The following is a 16,854-nucleotide window of genomic DNA, read 5'->3' on the forward strand; positions in this document are numbered from 1 at the left end:
AAAAGGAAAGATAAAAATTTTAACATATTCTCGACGATTTATATTTGTGTTATTTTTCTACTTGCGAAAATCGCGAAAAAAAAATTGCACGCGAAAATAAGTTGGTTTACAGTTGTTATAAGGATCTTTTCCAGTGTAGAATATTTTTCATGATAAGAATATTTAATAATATCATTTGAATTTTTATGACTAATGATACAAAGATCAATCAGCCTTTTTTTTAAATTCCTGTGCATATACAAAGATCAATCAGCCTTTTTTTTTAAATTCCTGTGCATATACAAAGCCTGCTCTTCCTTTTATAATATTCATGAAATTGATGAGTTGCAATTAAAAATAACTTGTAAGCTCATATTTATTTGTTTATACCTTTTTATAATCAAATAGAGAAATGTACTAATTTTAGTGGAAAGTTTTTTTTCAATGTTACCAATCAGCTCACTCTCTGTTTAACAGGTAGTGAAGTAAGTGAAAATACTAGTGCTGTGATAAAAGACACTGTCATTCATAAGGTTAGTAAATCAAGGGATACAGCTTGTATGTGTAAAAACTTTGGGCTCCTAAACCCTCCAAGAATCAGATCAGTTTGAATAGAAATGTTTGGTTAGCTTAAAAGTGACATGGTGATCGTATGCAATTTTTGAACATGTTTTTATGCCCCACCTACAATAGTAGAGGGGCATTATGTTTTCTGGTCTGTCTGTCTGTCCGTCTGTCCATCCTTCTGTTCGTCCATCTTTCTGTTCGTCTGTCGTTCGTCTGTCCCACTTCAGGTTAAAGTTTTTGGTCAAAGTAGTTTTTGATGAAGTTAAAGTCCAATCAGCTTGATACTAAGTAAAAATGTTCCCTATGGTATGATCTTTCTAATTTTAATACCAAATTAGATTTTTTACCCAATTTCACGGTCCATCAAACATGGAAATTGATAGTGAGAGTGGGGCATCTATGTACTTTGGACACATTTTTGTTGTGAATAAAGGGGATACCCTAAATGAGCCTCATTGGTTCCAATATAATTTATTTTTGTTTAGCTGTCTCATCAACATAAATGATGTATCTTGTTTAGTTGACAATAACAAAATTCTGGCACAATTTAATATGTTTTCCAACTGATTTAACCTATAAAAGAAAGAAAGTAACCTTATATGTGTTGAATCCACAGATAAAGGAATGTTTTATGGTTATTGATAATTTCAGTATTATATTTTAGTGTTTTGAGACAACACTCCAGATTCAGTATAGTGGTGGTGAGGGATTAACGGCAGGGTTCTGTCGACTCTGTTCAGTAGCTTTTACTGTAGATATTTTACCTTCTGTGATATTTGTAAACTGGGATGTTCTTCCTGCTGAGAGGTAAGTGAAGCTAGAATAGGATCACAATTACAGGATACCAGTCCAGTAGCCATCAATGAAATCCCTTAATAAATCTACCATATTTTCACTGGGATAGGTACCAAAAGAAAGTTACTGAGGATGCATTTTTGATGTACTTAGGTGAGGTTTTGGAATTCCTGTCAAATGTTCGGACTCCTTGGTGTTTTTCCACACAAAGTCAATGCAAGGTAAAATATTTTGCCCCATAACACCCATTTATTTTTTAATATAAGACTTAATAGTTCATGAAAGGTCATTTACCAAAATTTTAGAAGATTCTTGATTTTTTTTCTTTTGTTTTGAGACCCAAATAATACCAATGCAAATGTAATGTAAAAGTCTGAGTCAGCCTTTTCCCGCCATATTTAAAATGTCAAATATCTCGAAAAGGAGGTCCATGACCTAATCAATATTTCAAGCTTATTTCTATCCTTAATGAATGCTCTACCGGCTTATAATATTAATTTTAAATTCTTGATTTATTAATTTTTACCTTACCTCACCTAAGTACATCCTTAATATTCATTGGATACAATTTTTTTTATGGATTACGTGGAAACAGGGGAACCACGAATTTAAATATTCAACAAACTACAAATTTTCATAAGGAATATAGGGAGACATTTCCAAAACCATGAATTTTAATGTCCTTGAAAAAGGAAGTTTTCCTCAATCCACGAATAATTGGTACCCACAAATAATAAATGAATCTACAATATGTACAAAATGATGTAAAAAGGCTTAAATTTGTAGCATATTCATAGGGTATTCATTAAAATAACTTACAAGAGAGCCGTGGTGTAGTGGTTAGTGCATCGTACTACTTACACAAAGGTTCCTGGTTCGATTCCCGTCTGGGATGAAAATTTCAGGAACTGAATTTTCGGCTCTCCCGTGACATCATTTGCGAGTATGGTCTCGAGGAAAAGATGATAGTCCGTCGGAAGGGGACGATAAATGGCTGACCCGTGTTAAGAGAGAGCCATATCTCTTGCACGTTAAAGACACCCTTGTAGATTTCGAAAAAGAGCAGGCTAATGCCGCTACAAGACAGCACTGGCACCCGCAAAGTGGAAAGGGATTAATATAAGTTGCAAAACTTGTTTCCCAATCCACTAAAAATAAATATGTTTAAACTAAAATGACTATTTAAATAAGACAACTTTCCAACGGAGACCAAATGACCTAGAAGTAAAATGAGAAGTCACGTCTACATATGATTCTAATTGAATAAAATTTATTGTTTATAGTGTTTTATGATTTCAGTCATTATAGTCTCCTGTAAGATGTAATTCTTTTACCTAATAATGAAGACTAATAATTACAGAATAATTAATTTTGTGGCAATTGCCATTGCAGCTCTCCTGAGCTTTGATTATAGTTTGTCCTTATGTTGTGCTGTGACACCACTGCTCCATGTTAGAAGGTTATGGGTCTGCAAACATGATTTATTCCATCACATTATGTATGTAGGTATAAGAAGATGTGGTATGTGTGCCAATAAGACAAGTCTCCATCCAAGTCACAATTTGCAAAAGTAAACCCATTAGCCATTGCTTGACCCTTATGTTTTGATGTCCCAACTGCACTCTTATCTTTATATTCCAGCCCTGACCATTGTATTTTGATGTCATGACCACACACATATCTTTATATTTCAACCCTGACCATTGCATTTTGATGTCTTGACCACACACTTATCTTTATATTACAGCCCTGATCACTGTGTTTTGATGTCTTGACCACACACATATCATTATATTACAGCCCTGACCATTGCATTTTGATATCTTGACCATACACTAATCTTTATATTACAGCCCTGACGACTGTGTTTTGATGTCTTGACCACACACATATCATTATATAAAAGCCCTGACTATTGCATTTTGATATCTTGACCACATACTTATCTTTATATTACAACCCTGACCATTACATTTTGATGTCTTGACCACACACTTATCTTTATATTACAGCCCTGACCACTGTGTTTTAGTATTTGATGTTAAGAATGTGAGTGGACATCAGATAGAAGTACAGTACACTGTTGATCAAAATGTTATCTTAGAACAAGAAGAAATAAGAAGGTATGGTTCTCAAAACTAGAACCCAGTACAACATGTATTTAGTCACTTGAGAAACTGTTCTTACAGTATGTTAACATTTTATGACTGATTTCAAAAAGTTTGTGGCGTTTACTAAAACAAATGTTGAACTTTCCTTTAATTTGCACACATATGTTAGTATGTTAGATTAGTAGTTTTTGCAAAGAAAAATTCAAAATTATAAATTTCTATTATTACCAATTTATGGCAGTTAAGCAATAACTAAAATAATTGCATTAATTTCTAAATTTACCTAATTTATTAATTATGTTTTTATTATGAATCGTAGATCAGAAATTCATTATTTTGTGTTTTCTGTTAAATTTAATTAAATTTCTGTCACCTGAACAAGTAATTTGGAGATGAAATATGGGATTGATTGTAACAAATTTGCAGATATGACAAATGTATGAAATATGGGATTGATTGTAACAAATTTGCAGATATGACAAATGTATGAAATATGGGATTGATTGTAACAAATTTGCAGATATGACAAATGTATGAAATATGGGATTGATTGTAACAAATTTGCAGATATGACAAATGTATGAAATATGGGATTGATTGTAACAAATTTGCAGATATGACAAATGTATGAAATATGGGATTGATTGTAACAAATTTGCACCTATGAAATATAAGATTAATTTTGACAAATTTCCAAAAATGAAATATGGGATTGATTGTGATAAATTTGCAGCTATGAAATATAGGGTTAATGTGACAAATTTCCAAATATGAAATATGGAATTGATTGTAACAAATTTCCAGATATAAAATGTTGGATTGATTGTAACAAATTTTCAGATGTGAAATATGGGATTGATTGATACAAATTTCCAGACATGAACTATGGGATTAATAGTGACAAATTTCCAGTTGTGAAAAATGAGATTGATTGTGGCAAATTTGCACCTAAGAAATATGGGGTTGATCATGACAAATTTGCAGCTATGAAATATGGGATTGATTGTAACAAGTATAACATTCTTTAAATTCTATGATTACAGGGTATCTGTACAGGTAGAGAGGTGTATTTTTCCTCCAGAACCAGAGCCATCAATAGACCTGAAGAACACTGTGATTAAACATATAGGACATTCCAATCATTATAGTCAATTCTTAGCTAGCTTTGTGGACATTCGATGGAATATTGTATCCTTTGTATTTTTGAGTTAAGAATGACGTGACTGTGACCCAGGGAAAAAGATCAGCAGGGGCCTCAGTAACCAATGCTACTGAAAATTGAGTTGGGCCCGTAAATCTTGAATGAAAATCTGCATAGTGCTCACATTAATTTTCATATTGTGGCAGGTTGGGCCACTAGTCAGAAAATGTTAGTCTTATTCCCTCAGTTGTCCATTTCCACTGAAGTATTACACATTTGTGTTTAGGGGCCAGCTGAAGCACACCACAAGGTGTGAGATTGTCTTGCTGTGTTGTAAACCCATTGGTGGTCTTTGTCTGTTTTCTACTCTTATGTTGGGTTGTTGTCTCTTTGACACATTCCCCATTTCAGTTTTCAATTTAGTTGGATAGATATGATGAAGTTGTGAGGGATAACATGATCACAGGTGAATCAAAAATCTAAATGTTCAACAATTTACCAAATTTATGAAAAATCTCTAAGATTGCCCATCAAACTCATACTTTGATATAGACAATTGAGATTCTTCAAATGATGGCTTGTATCATGTCATGTCTTTTAGTGAGATGTTAGACCTTGATATATGTACTTATAGATTATTGCTGATCATCTCAACGAGATTGATTTTCTCGCTTGAGCTGGTACAGTGAAAGTGAGAAAAGCAATCGAGTTGAGATGACCAATGATAATCTGTTTATCTCTATTTTACCTATGACGACTTTGTCAATTTCATGTCAATTTCATTAACAACGCCACATGGCCTCCTTAGTTTCTAGCGATAATTTTTCCATCTCAAGCGAGAAGCATGATATGAAAATTATCACAAAAAAAGATCAACGGAAAAATGCACAAAATAGCGATAATTTGTATTATTTATATATATATATCAGAAAAGAAAAACTTATTTCCTTAACTTGTAAATAGCCATCAGAAACATGTTGTGGTAAAGCTAGTATTGAACACCTTAAATGGACTAAAGAACAGTTAGAGTTAATCTCAGTATCAAAGGTTTCCTGGGGTAAGATATGATAATGATGAGGGGTACATTACAATGGGGATATAATTACTGGGGATTTTATAGAAAGTCTATTCAAGGGGGAAGTATTGGAGGGGTTGTACAACAAATTTTCATTTATGTATGTGTTGAGGTAGATAGAATTCTGATATAACTGAAAATAAAAATATTTTGGTTAGTGGTGTAAAAAGAAAAGTGTTGTTCATCCTCTAATCCTGTTAGTTTTCCCCTAAATGAAATTGCTGAATTGCCATTGGATATTTTTAAATTCTAAGTGATAAAATATGTCTTTGATATTTATAGTTACCATACATGCCATATATTTGAATTCCTGCCAAATATAGAGCTAAAAGTATGTGATATCAGAAAAGTCTGAAAAAAGCACCACAATATATGGGCAATTAAACATTTCAGTTTTAATATTTGTAAGTCTTTAAAAAATTAAATGGGTGTCACCAAAAATATTCGATGGTACAACTGACTCCACACCTCATTAGAAAACAAAATACACAAGAAAAACAAAACATCAGTAAACAATAATTGGATTGATCTAGATAGCCATAACATTATATGTTATTCAGGTCTCAGACAGGGTATATACTTTGACATTCCCGGCTTAGAGTTTATATTCCCTGAGCTGAAGGCTAAGGGGATATAAGCCCTAAGCCGGGAATGTCATAGTATATACCCTATCTGAGACCTGAATTACACATATATTAGGGATTACCTCTGTCTCAATGTTTTTTCCAGTGCAGGTATGCTTATTTGTTAAACATAATAATGATTCATGATGCAGCATGTATATTCATTACATCATGTTTAATTTATTGTTACTTAATATTTTGAGTAATCCATTTAAATGCACCTTTTTTATCTGGACAATTTTTTTTCCTTAAGGAATATGTTTCCAATAAATTTTTTAGATATCACATTTTGTGTTTGTATGTGTGTGTGGCTTTGTTTTTTACAACACATATATTGAAAACCCCAACCTGATATGTTCAGCATACGTGAAGGATTTTATAATTTGCTGTGAAAATAATTTTATTTTATCGTGTATGGAATAATTTATGATAACACTTTTAACATTAAATTTAAGTATTTAAAGTGATAATTGGGTGATTTTGTATTGAAAATGTATTATTGACTGAAGCACGTCATTATTTTCCCTCTGTGAGCCTCTGACATTCCTTAGTGTTCTGTATAGCTTTTGACTACGTCACATAGTAACTGGTGTTATGATGATGTTTTTGAGGTTCCAATTAGGGATAAAATCATCCTATATACCCCGGCAGTTTCCTCAATATATACTGACATCTCTGTGTTGTTATCCAATCACAAACCTCGACACATTGGTAATTAGTAATATAAGTTTATATTATTTTTTCCAGATATAAGAATAAATGATGAGTTTTATACAGATACGTGTAATCCTGAAGTATTGGTTGGTAGACTTCTGTTATTGGATGTTAATCTGACCTTGAAAGAAGGTAAGTGTCACATAACAAATGGGTTATGTATAATGTATACTGGGGATTCATTTATTTTCATGGGTTCCAAATTTTCGTGGATTGCGGAAAACTTGCATTTTAAACAGATATATCATGTTAAGGAGGAGTATTTGCGTAAAATACCAGTCGAGAGAATGTTAAATTTCACGAGCCGTAGGGCGAGGGAAATTCATTCTCAAGACTGGTATGTTTTACAAATACCTCTCAAGAACATGCTATATCTGTTTAATTACACTGAATGTTAACTTTCAAAAACGCATTGATGATCGTGACGTTACAAGCGTCCAGTCGGATAGAGTATTTTTTGGCAAATACCACAGCAGAGAGGGTAAAAAAGACATATCCTTTTTGCATATACCATACATGTGATTCTTCCGGCGGGAGTTAAAATCTCCCGCTTTTCAGACCCTCTTCCGTCCCTCCCGTTAAAATTTGAAATCTTCCGCTTTTTGAAAATGTCAATCTCGAAAAATTTTCAGTAGACATTTCTGTTTACAAAATAGATACAGACAGGGAAAAAGTCCGAGAAACTCTAAATTAATATGGGAAAAGTCCGAGAAAATCGGAAGTTTCCTGTAATGTAATTTGTGTCAAAAAGGTAAATAGGAAAATAGCCTCGAGTAATCAATGAAGGTGTTAAGGATTATAGACTGTATATACAACAATAAAAGATGATTGGCATTTACCTAGTAATCAACTAACTAGTTAAATATACATGTCTGAATGATTAAAAGTGATACTGACAATGGAACAGTTGTATAAACATCGACTTTAATTAATTTTGATGCTGTTGAAAACATGGAACAGACTTAGTTTATACTGAACCTCAAAGACAATAAAATCAACTCAAAAATGATATGTTTTCTATCTGGTCCAATGGAATACCTAAATAAGTGTGTTTGTCTTATAATTTGACAAAATGCAAACTGTATGTTATCACCAAATACTTGTACCCCAGCATCAAATTAAAGAAGACACAGTATCTAGCCAAATTAAAAAATGGTGCAAGTCCAGTGCCAAGGGTCAAGACCATGCTTACTAACTTCAGGCAAAGCTGACTATGGTGGCCCTAATTACTTGACCAAAAATATGGAGACAGCTACCCACCAGAAAGCCCACAACTTTATCAATTCAACACCTTCTGTTACAAACATGTTCAGTAGTGGTACAAAAGTTGACAATGTGGCTAAACTAAAGCAGATGTACTTTTTGCCAACTATGTATGATGGCTGATCACTTTATCTTGAACTATATAAAATTATGATGAATAAATATTTGAACACCCCTTATCTTCTATTTTACTAAGTAAAAATGGCTATGTAGGTGCTTGAAGGTATGGAATCATTGTTGTGTTTTAACAAAAAAGGTAGATATGCAGTTTAAACACGCATGAAAAAATCTTGCGTATGTCGATAAAAAGGTCGATAAAAAATCTCCAGTTTTGAGGCCCAAACTCCAGCTGAAAATTTCCAAATCTCCAGTTGTGGCTTGACAACTCTGTCACATGTATGATATACCCCGGCGGCGTTGAAAAATGAACGATATTCATTTGATAACAGTAAATTGGTGGAAAATACACTGGCTTTCGACCAATCAAAACCCAGGATTCTTACATATTGTGTAATTATCGTTGATATTTAATTTTGTGGTTTTGGCAAAGTCTGCACATATTTCTTTGGAAATTTGTAAATCGTTGAACATTTGAATTCTTGGTTCCCCTGTACACACGAAATCCACGAAAATTGATCTACAACAAATATAAATGAATCCACAGTAACATTGAAACAAACACACCTTATCGCTATTTGTCCACCATTACTGGATATCACACAGGTTCCCGTTAAATTTTGACGTCATAAAACAAAATGTCTGACGCCACAATGGAAAAGTGATTGTTGTATGCTTCAAAAGTTCAAGAGGCCAGGTCAGCCGGGATTAGTGAAACGGTGTATTGTTTGATCAATTCAAAATCAATTTTATCAAGGTTAATTTTAACAATTGTTAGGTACTGATCTGGAAGAGAATCTAAAGGGATATGTTGTAATAATTCTCGACACAAAATCTTTACAAGCTTGACAAAAACTTGAAAAGAAAAGAAACAATGAATTAATGTACGAACAATTTCTGACACCTCTATCCAAGGGAAAGATTGTCCCTAGCATTTGTGAAAGTAGATTTCTATGCCAAGATGGCAATGAAGCTACATACTGCCTTTTCGTCTTAAAATTTATTTTGTACTTACAGTACAAAATTTGTGCTCTAAACACCAAATCCAGTATTTCATTTGTTGATTTTATAAAGATATGAGTACACTGAAAATTGGATGTTAGGAACATATGAACTATAGTATCTATTGGTGGCCTTCGGCTGTTGTCTGATCTTTGGTCGGAAACATTCCCCATTTCCATTCTCAATCGCATTTTAATGTTTTTTTTTGTTTTTTCTTGTAACTATATCATTATGTAAAATGTTTTTTCTATGACAGTTGGTAGATTTCTAAGTTGATAATTACATTTTAATTTTGTATATTTGAACATTGAAGATGAGCAGTCATTCTATGTCAATACTATTTTGCACAGATTTAGAGGCCAGTGAAGGTGAACTTGAAGTATCATGCTGTAGTAAAGTTAATGGTGAGATAGACAGTATGTGTACTTTAATGGGAACAGACTCTCTTTTGGTGCCAAATGTGAGTACATTTATACATAAAACTCAGTAGTGGCAGATCCAGGGGTTAGAATCCCCCCCCCCTTTTTTTTAAAGATTAGAATGGGAACGATGCAAATATTAAATATGATTATTAGAACTTGTATTTTGAACTAGATACCTATAATGATTTTACTTTTATTAATTGTTACTTGGATGGAGAGTTGTCTCAGTGGCACTCATACCACATCTTTCTATATCTACATATATCTGTAATCAGATTTCAATGAAGTCGCTATAATATTTTTGCTGTTTTGTCCATTTCAAAAATGGCAACTATAAATGCACACAATAATTTCTTCCTGAACCTCTGTATATAGATATAGGAAGATGTGGGATGAGTGTCAATGCCTAAATCTGTTTGTATGACAACCTAAATCTTACATGTGTAAACTGTTACAAATAAACATAAATAAATTAATACAATAAAATAAAATATACAGCATATGTCAACAAGACATCAACACATTAACATAAAAAAAGAAACAAGAATACAATATACATAAGCCATAAGAGTACATTTGTATTGTTGAAAAGTTGTGAATAAATTTGATTAAAACTACCTGTCTTGAAACAGTCATATGAACATGTGAAAAGGTTGAACAGCCTTCTTTAGTCTCCATGGCAAAATATTTATGAAAACATTCATATAACTAAAATTGGTCTGGGAAAAGCACTAAACTCTATCATTTAAGAAAACGTTTAGTGAAGAAAAAAAAAATCCAATGGAAGAGGTGAAAAAATTTTGTAAGAAAATCACCTTAAGGTGGTTCCCAACACTTTAACTAAAATTAATTTGGCTCGTTTAATTTTCATAAAATTTTGTCGAAGTATTTACTTTGACCCTTTAACAAAAATATAAAAATTTCAAAAACTTTGAACCAACCGTTTTGTCAAAAAAATTACACTGGTTATATAGCAGTTTGACAAACACCAATTTTGATCATTGAGAAGCTTAATATTCCTTTTACAACACAACGTAATTAAAACGTTAAGCCGACTTTACAGAGTTATCTCCCTGTAGTATTAGGTACCACCTTAAACGTAATACTTTACATGAGCAATTGTGGTTATTTCTGAACTAATATTGTTTGTTAATGAAACAACCTACTTAAAGGAAATTAGAGACAGAAACATTAGGATGATAAATGTGAAATATTTGAGAAAACAAACTTTTAAGGAAGCTGAATAAATGTGTAAGAGTAACAGAAAAGAATTAAAACTTTATGTACAGTCCTACATTATAGAAAACAAAATATGTACAGTCCTACATTATAGAAAACAAAATATGTACAGTCCTACATTATAGAAAACAAAATATGTACAGTCCTACAATATAGAAAACAAAATATGTACAGTCCTACAATATAGAAAACAAAATATGTACAGTTCTACATTATAGAAAACAAAATATGTACAGTCCTACAATATAGAAAACAAAATATGTACAGTCCTACAATATAGAAAACAAAATATGTACAGTCCTACATTATAGAAAACAAAATATGTACAGTTCTACATAATGGAAAACAAAATATGTGTAGTTCTACATAATAGAAAACAAAATATGTGTAGTTCTACATAATAGAAAACAAAATATGTGCAGTTCTACATAATAGAAAACAAAATGTGTACAGTTCTACATAATAGAAAACAAAATATGTGCAGTCCTACATTATAGAAAACAAAATATGTGTAGTTCTACATAATAGAAAACAAAATATGTACAGTCCTACAATATAGAAAACAAAATATGTACAGTCCTACAATATAGAAAACAAAATATGTACAGTCCTACATAATGGAAAACAAAATATGTACAGTCCTACAATATAGAAAACAAAATATGTACAGTCCTACATTATAGAAAACAAAATATGTACAGTCCTACATTATAGAAAACAAAATGTGTGCAGTTCTACATTATAGAAAACAAAATGTGTACAGTCCTACATTATAGAAAACAAAATATGGGCAGTTCTACATAATAGAAAACAAAATGTGTACAGTCCTACATTATAGAAAACAAAATATGTATAGTCCTACAATATAGAAAACAAAATATGTACAGTCCTACATTATAGAAAACAAAATATGTACAGTCCTACATTATAGAAAACAAAATATGGGCAGTTCTACATAATAGAAAACAAAATGTGTACAGTCCTACATAATAGAAAACAAAATGTGTACAGTCCTACATTATAGAAAACAAAATATGTACAGTCCTACATTATAGAAAACAAAATGTGTACAGTCCTACATTATAGAAAACAAAATGTGTACAGTCCTACATTATAGAAAACAAAATATGGGCAGTTCTACATAATAGAAATCAAAATGTGTACAGTCCTACATTATAGAAAACAAAATATGTACAGTCCTACAATATAGAAAACAAAATATGTACAGTCCTACATTATAGAAAACAAAATATGTACAGTCCTACATTATAGAAAACAAAATATGTACAGTTCTACATTATAGAAAACAAAATGTGTACAGTCCTACATTATAGAAAAAAAATATGTACAGTCCTACATTATAGAAAAAAAATATGTACAGTCCTACATTATAGAAACAAAATATGTGTGCTGTTAAACCAAAATTTATAATTATTTTCAGGTTGATGTTTCTAGTGCTGTGAAGTTTTCAACATCATTCCTATTTCATGTTAGTGGACATTATACATTGAATGTTAAATTCACTGTAAGACGGACTAACAGTGAAAGTATAGTGTTCAAATGTTATAAGATTCTGTTGATTGTTGACGAAGAGGACCGATAGAATAAATGAACTTTTTTATTAACCATAGAAATCGTTAATGAAGTGATGTGTGCTCTTTTCAGCTGAATTCGTCTCTTCCAGGAGTGAATTATAAAACCAAGTGTCATCAAGTTTCAATGATCCACTCAAAAGTCATTTCTGGACAAAAGGGAATGTTAATGAAGTTTTGTATTTTCTTTTCAGCTGAATTCGTCTCTTCCAGGTGTGAATTATAAAACCAATTGTCATCAAATTTCAATAAACCAGTTTAAAAATAACATTTGGGAAAAACCAGGTTAGGGAAATACCCGTCATACAAGTTTACAAGGTGACCCATTGAAACCATCACATGTTTATTCACTTCAAGTTATTTGAGAAATTGCCCAAGTTAACCATTTAAAACTCAACTATTTCATTTTATTCAATTTTTTAATATGACATCATTTAGAGCTTTACAACTGCTTAATTAACCAGATAAATTATAAATAGAAAATTAGATTTTCTCCCATGTTTGAATTTGCTACACACATTATTGCTTTCTAAAGATTAGATTCATAGAAAATTAAACTTTTATACTGCATTTATTGTGAACTATGGACATTGATTCATTTATTAAATGCTAATATTTATCCAAGGCTGATTTATTTTTTAAGCCATTAATACAATTAAAATATTGAGTTCACTATCAACAGGTGATTTTTAAATACTGTAAATTCCAAAATTATTGCGATGTTTTTATTATTGAAAAAATGTGACAGGGTTAGAATCACAATAATTTAAACTTGCATTTTGAAATTTCTTATATGAATTAAACAGGATTCTTCTCAAAATCGCATTTAGTTTAAAATGACAGAATTGCAATAATAAATGCACACAATAATTTCTGAATTGACAGTATTTTGATTTTTACACAACAGATCTTGCCATTTAGTTTCAACTGCTGCATGTGCTGTTTTAAGAAACAAATCATAATTAATTTATTTAATATTTTATAAAAGATTTTTGCTGTGTATTCTTTTGAAATGTTTATAGTTATGATAGTTGATAATTAAGCAGTGTGTACTGGAAATTTTACAGGGTTTGTTTAATGAATCTTGATATATATATTATAAATAAATTTTCTACAATTAACTGGCAAATGTTTCAATATGGCGTAATTTGAGTTTTAATTGTCTCTATTGGCTGTCATTTTCAAGGGTTTAAGGTGGTACCTAACACTACAGGGAGATAACTCTGTAAAGTCAGCTAAACGTTTTAATTATGTTTTGTTGTAAAGGGAATGTTAAGCTTATCAATGATCAAAGTTTGTGTTTGTCAAACTGCAATATAACCAGTGTAATTTTTCTGACAAAACGGTTGGTTCAAAATTTTTGAAATTTTTATATTTTTGTAAGAGGGTCGAAGTAAATACATTGTCAAAATTTTATAAAAATTAAACGAGCCAAATTAATTTTAGTGAAAGTGTTGGGTACCACCTAAAATGGTTGAACTTTTATTTGACTGAGCAATTTGCTACATGGGGGACAAGAAAGTCTGATAAAAATCCTCAACATAGTGAGGAAAGGGAAGTAACTCTTGCTTAAATTGTGTCAATAGACAACTTTCAAGTTCAATGCATTTCCGTCAAAAACTCTGGTTTTAGTGAACAACATTTGTACGTTTAGGGGCGTCGTCACTTCCATTCTAATGTTGAGCGAGTGGTTGAAAAACTGTAATGCTATATTGCATGAATTATTCGGCAAATTAAATTATCATAATTGACAATCAGCACTGCTGTCATTAGGGAATTTTAATTTTAAAGTACTTACAAAACAAATATTATTTCTAGTTTATCCTGCACAATGATGATCACTAAGACGCTTGATGAGCAATAATAGTGCAGGGATACAGGCGACCCCCTCTATCTGGTAAATGACGTCATAAAGGCGTGCATAATTGACAAGTTTTTTCCAGTGACGGATGAACTCCAAAGTGGCCTATTGAAACCCTTCTAAATAAATTATAATATATTGAGGATTCTCCTTTAGTTATTTGAAATTTATGGAGGAAATTAAAAATTGTGAAAAAGGCATTAACTGAAAGGAAAACATTGCTTGTTTATAATGGTCAAATTTAGTTGAATCGTCTCAATTTATTTTCAGATATTTTTTTCTGTTTAAAATAAGTTGTTGAAATTATTTCACATTTAGAATTGTTGACTATACAGTGACAGAGTTTCAAATGTATTATACTGGAGAATTTTTAATATTATGGCAGTTTTATATTTTTTACATGAAAATATCTTTAGTTAGGTCACATATAATATGGGTTATTAATTTTGAAATTGGTACTGCATTCAATTTAGTTTGCTTGGAATTTATTTTTAATATACATTACTTCTTGTTTTGTTGTGTTGACTTTTATTATAAAAAAGATATGTTAATCAATAAACCCCATGCAAATTGAGTGACACTTTTCAAAATTAATAAAACCCCTATTTTCATTTGAATCAAAAGGCATTAATTTGTATAAACATTGACAAACAATGTATTTGTATAAAACTTGGTCAGTAGAATTCATATGTCATTTTCTGACTTTGCAATTTTATAGTGCTTTTCTTAAATGTTAAGTTTTATCATTACGTCAAGGTTGTGAAATACGGTAAAAACATACAGGTATTTGTAAATATATATAAGTGAGACCAAACTGACCTACTATACTGTGGATTCATTTATTTTCGTGGGTATCAATTTTCGTAGGTTGCTGAAAACTTGGCATTCATGGATATTTGATTTCGTATTTTTGCCAGTATCTGTATACAAAGCCTATTGAAAATATGATATTTGTTAAACATTTGAATTGGTGGTTCACCAGTACCCATGAAACCAAGGAAAATTGGTTTCGAACGAATAATAACGATTCCACAGTAGTAATGTAAAAAAAAAACATTATACCCCACCATGGGGCATTGTTTCCGGTCTGTGTCCTTTTGTTCTTCCGTTTATCTGTCTGTCCTACTTCAGGTTAAAGATTTTGGTCAATGTAATTTTTGAATTTCAATCAACTTTGACAAGAATTCAGTTATAAAATACTGTAAATTTAGAAATTAATGTGAATTTTTATTGTCAATCACTGATCACTGTTGAAAACGACATCTTATTATACGACCGCAAAATTTGAAAAATTTTTCGTCGTATATTGCTATCACGTTGGCGTCGGCGTCGTCGTCGTCGTCGTCGTCCGAATACTTTTAGTTTTCGCACTCTAACTTTAGTAAAAGTGAATAGAAATCAATGAAATTTTAACACAAGGTTTATGACCACAAAAGGAAGGTTGGGATTGATTTTGGGAGTTTTGGTCCCAACATTTTAGGAATTAGGGGCCAAAAAGGGCCCAAATATGCATTTTCTTGGTTTTCGCACTATAACTTTAGTTTAAGTGAATAGAAATCTATGAAATTTTGACACAAGGTTTATGACCACAAAAGGAAGGTTGGGATTGATTTTGGGAGTTTTGGTTCCAACAGTTTAGGAATTAAGGGCCAAAAAAGGGCCCAAATAAGCATTATTCTTGGTTTTCGCACAATAACTTTAGTATAAGTGAATAGAAATCAATGAAATTTTAACACAAGGTTTATGACCACTAAAGGAAGGTTGGGATTGATTTTTGAAGTTGAGGTCACAACAGTTTATGAATTAGGGGCCAAAAAGGGGCCCAAATAAGCATTATTCTTGGTTTTTGCACCATAACTTTAGTATAAGTAAATAGAAATCTATGAAATTTAAACACAAGGTTTATGACCATAAAAGGAAGGTTGGGTTTGATTTTGGGAGTTTTGGTCCTAACAGTTTAGGAATAAGGGGCCCAAAGGGTCCAAAATTGAACTTTGTGTGATTTCATCAAAAATTGAATAATTGGGGTTCTTTGATTTGCCGAATCTAACTATGTATGTAGATTCTTAATTTTTGGTCCCGTTTTCAAATTGGTCTACATAAAGGTCCAAAGGGTCCAAAATAAAACTTAGTTTGATTTTAACAAAAATTGAATCCTTGGGGTTCTTTGATATGCTGAATTTAAAAATGTACTTAGATTTTTAATTATTGGCCTAGTTTTCAAGTTGGTCCAAATGGGGGTCCAAAATTAAACTTTGTTTGATTTCATCAAAAATTGAATAAATGTGTTCTTTGATATGCCAAATCTAACTGTGTATGTAGATTCTTAATTTTTGGTCCAGTTTTCAAATTG

General features: G+C 31.4%; 1 protein-coding gene across 1 annotated transcript in view; it reads left to right on the forward strand.

The window, feature by feature from the left end:
• The window catches only part of LOC143053405 (trafficking protein particle complex subunit 9-like), a 55,928-nt gene extending 40,904 nt beyond the window's left edge, over window positions 1-15,024 (forward strand). Inside the window, exons 17-24 of the mRNA XM_076226207.1 lie at window positions 457-512; window positions 1,211-1,353; window positions 3,354-3,464; window positions 4,496-4,640; window positions 5,557-5,650; window positions 7,039-7,137; window positions 9,738-9,847; window positions 12,490-15,024. Coding sequence (XP_076082322.1) covers window positions 457-512; window positions 1,211-1,353; window positions 3,354-3,464; window positions 4,496-4,640; window positions 5,557-5,650; window positions 7,039-7,137; window positions 9,738-9,847; window positions 12,490-12,651 — 920 coding nt within the window. The 3' untranslated portion in view covers window positions 12,652-15,024. The remainder of the gene's footprint in view (window positions 1-456; window positions 513-1,210; window positions 1,354-3,353; window positions 3,465-4,495; window positions 4,641-5,556; window positions 5,651-7,038; window positions 7,138-9,737; window positions 9,848-12,489) is intronic.
• The last annotated feature ends 1,830 nt before the right edge of the window (window positions 15,025-16,854 follow it).

The sequence above is a fragment of the Mytilus galloprovincialis genome, chromosome 12 (genome assembly GCF_965363235.1).
Source record: "Mytilus galloprovincialis chromosome 12, xbMytGall1.hap1.1, whole genome shotgun sequence".
Classification (NCBI taxonomy): Eukaryota; Metazoa; Mollusca; class Bivalvia; order Mytilida; family Mytilidae; genus Mytilus; species Mytilus galloprovincialis.